This window comes from Alligator sinensis, unplaced genomic scaffold, assembly GCF_000455745.1.
Source record: "Alligator sinensis unplaced genomic scaffold, ASM45574v1 scaffold338_1, whole genome shotgun sequence".
Classification (NCBI taxonomy): Eukaryota; Metazoa; Chordata; order Crocodylia; family Alligatoridae; genus Alligator; species Alligator sinensis.
The window spans coordinates 394,880-404,416 of record NW_005842719.1 but is presented as its reverse complement, the minus strand read 5'-3'; the positions used below and the strand labels follow the sequence as shown (position 1 = coordinate 404,416).

The window sequence follows — 9,537 nt, the reverse complement described above, 5'->3', positions numbered from 1 at the left end:
CCACCCGCATCCGCCGAACCCGGGGACGGCAACCCAAGGCTGTCAGGGGAGGTGGGGGACGACGGACTGGATGAGCCAGCCGGGAGTCCCTGACAAGCCGTTACAGGTGCAGTGAAAGTCCCCTGTGGTGACGCATGGCTCACAGAGTGGGACGGGGGGGCCATGGGAGCAATTAGCAACTGCACGTCTTCCTCCTCCGGCTCCTTTGGACATACTGTGGTGCAATACCGAATCATCTGTTATTTTTTCATAGGGCCACTTCTGACACAAAGTAGGATAAGCCTACTCTGGAGTAGCATAATTTTGAGTCATCTAATGAGTGCTTAAAACTAGGGGTGTACCAACAGAGATTTTTTTGGCCAATACCAGCAGCTGATTATTTACCAGGCATATTGGCCGACACTAGTCCAATAACTGGTTTACAGGAGCACAGCAGGGCAGCACGGAGAGCAGCACACTGCAGTTAAGTCTGTGGAGGGCAAACAGCATGGGGGGGAGAAGGGATGCGTGGGGGGCAGACCAAGGCCCCCACGGTGAGAGAGGGAGTGGGGCAGGGGCTGGAGCTGGGGGTGCTGCCCAGCCAGGGTGGAGAATCGGATGCCATGGCGGGGAGCAGGATGGAGCTGCGGTCAGCTCACCCAGGGGATCAGCTTCCTGGCATTTGAACTAAAGCTTGTCAAATGAGCTTTACCTCAAGTGCCTCTGTTGGTACACCCCTAGTTTTAAGCACTCATTAGATGACTCAAAATTATGCTACTCCAGAGTAGGCTTATCCTTGTTACCCAGGACATGTTACACTAAGGTGTAGACTCGAGGTAAACTTCTCACTTGTTCCTGTCCCCTACTGGCCCAGATTGGGCCTACTAATCCCCTGCCCTCTCTAACACCCCAGATCCTGCTCATTGCCTACCCCTGGCCCCCCAGTTTACATGTTGCTGCCTATGCTGTGTCTATCGCAGGGGAGCAGGCAGGGAAGGGTTAATCTGCCTGCCCAGCCACAGCTGAGTTAGCCCTTCCCTGCCTGCTCTCCTGGCACAGATTGCCACAAATAAGCAAGGGGGGCACCCTGGAGGGCATGGGGGGAACCTGGAATGAGACACTGGGGTGGGGGGCAGTGCAGTATCTTACTTTTGTCCTCTAGGCCCCTGTTGGCCTGAAGTGTGACTGCTCCAAACTCGAGCTAGCACTAACTCCACTCACCTTACACTGGGAGCCGTACAGAATGTTATCACAAGGCCCTAAATCAGTTTGGATGCTGCTGCCAATATCTGTAGAAAAATAAAACCATAAAATAGTGTTCCCCCTTTTCTTACTGCCAAATGCAGCAAATACTTTTCTTTTCTTAGGTCTCACTGCACTGGAGATGCTCTTAACAAGTAAGCTTGGAATTTAGATATGTTTTTCCTTTGGCTTCATTATGGAAACTGTTGATCATCTAATTGGGTGCACATGGCTGAAACCTTATCAGCATGAAACAAATGAGTGATGCTGTCTTTTAATTGTAAAAGTATGCTTTAACTAAAAATATATATGTGCCTGCCTGACCTAGCAACTCCTTCTGGAAAACAGGGTAGCTAGAGTATATTGAAGGATCAGACATCCTATTTTCAAATACCACTAATACTGTTACTTATAGATATTACTCCATAAGTTGTTCCCTTCTATAATTCCAAATTGTAGACAATTTCTGAAAGGGTGAGGAAAGGAATAATCCTTAAGCTTCCTGCAATAAACAGACTTTCCAAGTTTAGATAGGCAATTGCAATTTGTTTAGTTTGTTCTCTTTCAAATGACTAAATTATGCTTTTAAATAATATATGGACTCATCATTAATAGTATATTAATGGTAACAAGAAATGTATACAATGTGAAAGAAAATGTTGATTATATGAAACATCTTCCTGAAATCTGCAACATCACAGCAAAACTGTATTAGTTAAGTTCTGTAACAACAAAATATGTTGGAATCAAGCTTTCATTCTCTCTTCCTCCCTAATTGCAGTAAGACTAATTGATGTATGCTTTCCTATCCTTCCCTATTTGGAAAAGGGAGAACAAAAAGGGAAATGGAAGTTGGGGATCAAGATAGGCTGGCTACCTTTTTCAAACACTGTGAAACCTACAGAACCCATAATACAGACATTGCTTTTCAACATATTAAAAGTTCCAATTCGTGAATACTGCAGTGGAAAGAAAAGTGAGATTTGCTATTCTTTAAAACAGCAGAACACCCTTCTGAAAGCCAGTAGAAATGAAACTTCCCAGTATTGTATAATTTACTTTTCTGAACCTTTTTATTTTTTTATTTTTCAAACAAAATGGGATCCTGAAAACCATGGAGAAGACAGTAGACGCTTATTTAATAATTTCCTTGTTTAAATTTGTGTAAATACTCTCTCAAACTCCATAGTTTACCAGTTGTACTTGTTATGAATAGTTTGTCTTAATGGGTTTTTCTTTTCCAGGTGACCAAAGAGGAAAGAACTTTTCAGGATATTATGAAAAGTTACAGAAATCAGCCACAAGCAAATAGCCATGTGAGTAAAGAACCTATTTCCTGGAGATAAATGTTCTTTTTCAAATATGTTTATATTAATATAAAGCTAAACAGCTATTAATGTTATATGCATTTCCTTTGAACTCTTGATTTCATCTAATCTTCTTACTTCCTTGTATTCCTGATAGCAGTATTTTTCTCCTATATGCTCTAGGTTTATAGGAATGTCTTGTTGAGAAGTACTCCTACAGCTGTTACATTGGACAATAAAAATATAAACCAAGATGTAGAGATGACAGATGGTGGTGAGTTATGTTCTGTTATTTGATCAACATCATAGAATCATAGAGAAATAGAGCTGGAAGGAATCATGAGAGGTCATCTAGACCAACCCCTTACCTGAGACGGGACCATTCCCATACAGACCATCCCATGCAAATCTATTGTTTAACCTCGTAGCAAAACTACAGTCAACCCTGACACAACACGAGACATGATGCCCTAAGACGCAAGGAAAAGCAAGGTCATCATGGCAGCCAGCATTTTACTGCTATGAATGTTATTAATTATATATGCATACCTCCGCTGTAGAGGAAGACAAAACCCACCACAGTCCATACCAGTCTGAGCAGAGGGTATGTTGGGTGGTTATGTATATGTCACGGGGTGTGGGGGCAGGGTGTAGGTGTATGGCATTTGTGGGGTGTGAGGGAGGGTGTGGGCACTCCCCCTGTCCCCTCATGGCACAGAAGCAGCAGGCAGGGGTGCTTAGGGCGCTTGTGTCTGTCGCAGGTGCTGGTTTCTGGAGGGGATGCAGCTCCAGCTAGCACCACACATTGTGGTGAGGGGGTGCAGACTCCACTAGACCTTCTCTCTCGTCAGCGCTCCCCACATGCACTGTGGCGCTGGGGCCAGCTGCTTTCCCACATGCTGCCCACCTGAGCTCCATGCTGCCGATGCCCCCCTGGGTGTGTGGTCTGCGCTGCCTCCAGCCCCATGCTCTGCACTCCTGCCCCTGCTGTTTCCCTGCCTGCTGCATGGAGCAACCTGGAGCCAGGGGCATGTCCCCAGGGGCTGCAGCAGCGGCAGCAGAAACCCTGCCTGGAAGCTGTCTGCTGGCCAGGCGGGGCCCTTCCGCCCATGAGGGTGGGAGTGAGGTGCAATAGGGCATATGGGGGGGGGGAGTGTGGTGTGTATATATATGTCGGCGCCTTGCTCGTGGGCAGGGCACAGTTTGCTGGTGGATCCCACGGGCCAGATGAAAGTGCTTGGCAGCTGTATTCTGCCCGCCCCTATTTTTAAAAGCAGATGTGCAGACTCCCTGATCTCAGGCTTGCATCGCCCTAAAACCTTAAACCAGAAGTGGGCAGTTAGTTTGGCTGGAGGGCCACTTAATGAGTTTTGGTGAGGGGTCGAAGGCCTCAAGGGTAGCCCTGTTCCTTGACTGGTACCCTGCCCCCTGATCACCATCTTGGGACCAGAAGTCTCACCCTTAATCCCTGACCTTTTGCCACCACAAGTCCCCCCCTCCCTGCCCCCCCCTTGCCCCTGGAAGTATTCCTTTTAGGTGAGGGTGGGGGTTGCCATCCTGGAACCAGAGGGTGAAAAAAATCATCTACTAAAAGTAAAACATGTACTATCACATACTTTATTTCAAAAAATATTTTTGTCATGATTTGTGCTTATGTAGTATATATAGAGATGATTGCATAATAGCTCAGAAATAAAGCCTTACTCTTGTATGTTGTGTGTGGGGGACCATTTGGGATGTGGTTAGAGGGTAGGTATGTGTGTATTGTGGGAAGGTTGGGGTTTATGGGAGGGTCTGGCTGTGTGTGTGGAGAAGTAGGGTATGTTGGGGGGGGGATGGATATCAGGGGGTTCTGGGGGCAGGGTGTGGGTTTGTGGGGTGTGAGGGAGTGTCCTGACTTGGTTCAGATTTTGCACTGGGGACGCTAGCTCACGCCCTGATCCTGCTGCCATGTGCAGCTCATGGGACTCCACCAGAAGTGGTAGGGAGCCCCACCCCCCTGCTTCCCAGTGGAGTCCCCAGCAGTTGCACATGTTGGCAGGGAGTGGGGAAGACAACCACTTCATTGCACAGGGCTTCTGCACAATAGTACACAAGTGCTGGAAGCTGCAAATGTGCCATGGGGAGCACCATGTGATAGAGGTGGGCCAGCTTGACTCTGCTTCTTGCTGTCATGTGCAGCTCCTGGAACTGGCTGGAGCTGCGTCTTGCCAGGCAGCAGTGCATGTGTGGGCCATGAGGGCCCATCACCTGCTGCTGCTGCCTCTGCCATGGCAGGAGGTGTGTGCACAATAGGGGGTGTTCCCCCCCCACACCCCCACAAATCCAATGAACCCATACTCTGCCCTCCCAAGCTCTTTGCTCCTTCTGCCCCCTGGGTGTAGACTCTGCAGTCCTGCCAGCCCTAGCCCCATGCTCCGCGCTTCTGTCCAGCCACAGCTCCCCCTTCCCAGCCCTCACTTGGTGCCCGGAGCAAACGTTGCAGCAGGGGCAGGAGGAGGAGCTGCTGGAAGTTGGGAAAGCCAAGCAGATCCCCTAGTGGCTGTAGCAGTGGCAACAACAGCCCTGCCCGGAACCATATGTGTTGCCTGGGCTGGGCCCTTCAACACACGAGGGTGGGAGCAAGGTGCACAGATTGGGCAAGGTACAGTTAGTTGGTGGCTGCCTGTGGGCCAGATAAAATTGCATGGCAAGACAGTTCCAGCCCAGGGGCCATATTTTGCCCACCCCTGCCTTAAACCCAGGACAATGGTGTGCCGGGAGCCTGACATCGGGGGGGGAAAGCTCCCGAATCTCAGGTTTGTGGTACCTCAGAACTTTTAAAAGGCTCAGTGCAGCCCATCTGCACCACTTCTCTTGAACATACCAGCTCCCGCAGGCCAGTATGTTCAAAGGATGCCAGGCATCTGGGTTACGTTATATATAGAACAGCTTTGTGGCTGGTTTGTCATTTTATTGTGTCTTAAATATCTTGCATTTGTGGTGTGCCAGCACTTTTTGTGCAATTCAGTGCATTAATTACATGATAAATGCAGTGTCTGCAGTGAGCCTGTGAGAGCTACCCTTCCTCTTCTGGACTAGAATAAAACTTCACATCAGACTGATGCAATGAGGGCTTTTCTGGAGAAAGAATCTAGAATGGGAGCAGGAGAATGGGAAGACTCTAGAATGGGAGCTGATGCCTGGACTGGTATTTATCTGGGGTCCAGACTTTCCCAATATTAGGCAAAACAAAGACTTCTCTATTTCTCCCTCCCCTCCCCCATAAAAGAGGGGGATTTTCCCCTCTCTTCCTGTTAGCTAATCTCTCCTCTCAAGCAGAAAAGGAAAATCTCTGCTGCTGGATTTCTCTCAGCTAGCCTGGATTCAGTGTGTGTGTAACCACTGACCTAGTGCACCTCCATACCTGTTCCATAGTAACCGTTTATTGCTGCAGGTTGAAACAGAAAACAGATAGGAAAGTTATACAGCTTAGTCATGCTTATATTGTTAAGTTTTTATTCAGTAATGATCCAAGTTACTTCTGGAGTTAGCAGGAGATAACATGGCAGTTACTAGACTTGCTGTATAATTATTATTGAATGTTTATGTTATATGCCATGCCTTACCTTACAGTACAATGGAGTATTTTTGGAATAATTTTGTGTAATAATATAATATTTTATAATGGTATAATAGACAAGCCATGGAAGACAGGACCACTGATAGCTGTTAAATAGAACTATCAGGGATGTTTCTGAAATCCCTAAAACAATGATGGTTGATGACAGGGGATAGATTACACTAGACAAGCCCTGCACATATACTTTCTAAAGCAGGAGTGTGAAAGATGCAGCTTGTGGAGCCATTTTACCCAGCCCAGAGAGCTCCTGGAGAGGCCAGGGACTTGGAGGCAAGTCCTATCACCATATTCTTGGGTACAGAGCTCTGTTGAGGACAAGTGTCAGTAGCTGGGGGGCAAACAATGGCTGCATTAACTGCCATGCCACGGCCACCACTTGCCCTGTCACTGGAGGTGGGTCTGAATTGGGCCTATGACAAGCCCTGCAATTTAGATCTAGCCTGGGGTCCAAGCAGGTTTGACACCCCTGCTCTAAAGCATCTACTACTTGCTGCTGTTGGAGACAGGATGCTTGGCTAGATGGACCATTGGTCTAATCCAGATTGACAATAGTCTTCTTTTTATAGAAATGAATTTTAACTAATGGCTGATAGACATTTTCTGCACCTGATTTAGCTATCTGGTGTTTTTATAATACATGTTGCGTGTCACAGAAGATAAAGCAGATCTTTACTCACAGGTTGGTGATTCTATCCACCATAAAAAAGTGTTGTCCCTTGATTATGGTTATTTCCTGAATTGGAATTAAGAGCCTCAATAGATTAGAATAAATGAGATTATAAATTGACTAGCCAATTGCCTGTCAAGAATGATGGGGTGGAGGGTAGGGAGTTGGGATGGAGTGCTGCCACCTAACACCCCATGCTGCTGCTGTTATGCCTCTTGCAGGGAGTGGGGTGGGGGAGCCAAGGCCAGCGCTACTGGCCCTGGCTCCCCCACCCTCTGACCAGTCCTCGGCGCCACTTTGGAATCATGGTGGCGCTCCCCCATGCTTGGAGCATTCTGATTGGCTGTTTCTGTCAGGCAATCAGAGTGCAAATAAAACATTACAGACACACAGACAGAATCAGGCTTCTATAATATTAGAATATATCAGTATCAGATGTTCCTCATATAAGCTGTTACACTGTAACTGTTAGGTCTCCATGATTTTATAGTAATGCAAGCACAGCAGTATGGCTGCAAATTTAACCCTGTTTTAGTTGGGTTTAGCTAATTTGTATCTGTACAGTAGCATGTAGATGTAACAGTTACATTTGTAACAGCTGATGCATACTACCAACAAGCAGTTCCCTCGTCTGTTTTTAAGTAGTTAAAAAGTACTTTTATCTGTATGCTGTTTCCTAAGAAAAATTGTGACCCTTTGCAAAATGTGTAAAAAGGGACATTATGGTTACATTTTATTAAAGCTCCATTTATAAATAGTTTTTTTTAAAAATAAATGATTAACATAATAGGCTATAATAGCTATCAGTTGATTTTATTAACTCTGCCAAGTAGAACCTTAATTTATAATATGACCTGCTGCTTATTATCAGCTTGTATCTGAAAATTAAGTGTCAGTGACCTGATGCTGAAAACTGCTGCATTTTTCTTGTAGAAAGCAGAGCTAGATAGCACCTTTTAGAGTAGTTCTCAGCCTTGTTGGACTCGAGGCACCCCTAGTTGGACACAACCTCATGGAAAATGCCAGCTCAGTTTTCACTCATTTTTAGACTACAGAAATAAATAGAGCAATCTCTGTATTGCAAAGAACTCAGAGAAACAACAACAGATCAGAACATTTTTAATATTATAGATTGTTACTTAAAATTCCTGGGATTATCTTGTGAATCATGTTTGCACACCTGACTGTGCTAACATTGAGTGGCATCCTGAGGCACACTTGAAAGGATCTCAAGCACCCCCGGATCCCCCAGCACCCTAGTTGAGAATCACTGCTTCAGAGACTGTGTCAAAAAGGCATAAGCTTTCATGATGACCTTCTTCGTCTGATCTGAAACAATTAGTCCTTGCCTTCTGCTTGACTTAAGGCTAACACTGTTAACTACCTCTCTCTGCTCATTTTTCTTGTTGTCATAGACTCTTCTGGGAAAGCATGCTGTTCATCATTAAGATCTACATTAGAGAACTCCAGTGAATCAGGAGAGGAGAGAGGAGATCTTATAAAATTTTACAATGCAGTCTATGTAGGAAGAGTAAAATCATTTGCATTGAAATATGATATGACAAACCAGGATCATGCAGTATGTAAAGTAGTTTTAATTTTAGATATAACTAATAGTGGGCATAAGTATTAAGTGGTGGGTTTATTGGCTTTTATGTGTGTATATTGTCACTTTTTAAATTCAAATCCTTGCTTTCATCAAGAATAGACTGAACTGACTGTAGTTTATAAGCCTTGAATGTAGAGGTGCACTGATACATCGGTCCGCTATCAAATCAATACCAATATAAAGAAAATTGTCTATATCAGATATTGGCCCCATGGGGCCAGTAATGTGGCTGATAAATGCCTGTGCTGCGCACAGCCACAGCAGCACAGCATGGAGCAGAGGTGGCAGCATGGAGAGCTGCTTCCAGCTGGTAAATCGGAAGGGGAGAGGGGAGGGAAGTGGCATGGGGGTGCAGATCAATGCTCCCCATGGTGAGCCAGCCAGGGTGGGGGGGGCGCAGGATGGAAGCATGGCTAGTGGGTTGGGGGCAGCTCCTGCCACTGCTTGCACCCCAGAGAGGTGGGGGGCATGTGCCCCTGGATCTGCACTGCGCAGGGCAGGCTTCAGCTGCAGAGTGGAGCTGGTGCTGCGCAGAGCTTTTCTTACCAGGGGCTGGGCTTGGAGCGAGGTCCAGCGGTGCTGGGTGGAGGCTGCAGCCACCCCAGATTTCGCTGCAGCTCCACTCCCAGCCCCGCACCACTGCCTGGTGCAGCCCTGGCCTTTCCTGGCACTTGTGTGGAGGCAAGGTGTTCAGCTGGGGCTGCGCCAGGCGGTGGTGTGGGACTGGGAGTGGAGCTGTGGCAAAATTTGGGGTGGTTGCAGCCTCTTCCCAGCGCTGCCGGGGCCTGCTCCAAGCCCAGCCTAGATTTCGCTGCAGCTCCACTCCCAGCCCCGCACCACTGCCTGGTGCAGCCCTGGCCTTTCCTGGCACTTGTGTGGAGGCAAGGTGTTCAGCTGGGGCTGCGCCAGGCGGTGGTGTGGGACTGGGAGTGGAGCTGTGGCAAAATTTGGGGTGGTTGCAGCCTCTTCCCAGCGCTGCCGGGGCCTGCTCCAAGCCCAGCCTCTGGCAAGAAAAGCCCCGCGCAGCGCTGGCTCCACCCTGCAGCTGAAGCCCACCCTGTGCCAAACGCATCTGGGGAAACACCCCCCCACACCCCTCTGGGGTGTAAGC

General features: G+C 47.4%; 1 protein-coding gene across 2 annotated transcripts in view; it reads left to right on the top strand.

Annotated features, from left to right (window-relative positions):
- RBL1 (RB transcriptional corepressor like 1) overlaps nt 1-9,537 on the top strand; it is a 79,852-nt gene that overhangs the window by 64,466 nt on the left and 5,849 nt on the right. For both annotated transcript variants that reach the window (XM_006034285.3, XM_025216271.1), the window contains 3 exons: nt 2,466-2,537; nt 2,712-2,802; nt 8,233-8,396. In XM_006034285.3, the coding sequence (XP_006034347.1) occupies nt 2,466-2,537; nt 2,712-2,802; nt 8,233-8,396 (327 nt within the window). The remainder of the gene's footprint in view (nt 1-2,465; nt 2,538-2,711; nt 2,803-8,232; nt 8,397-9,537) is intronic.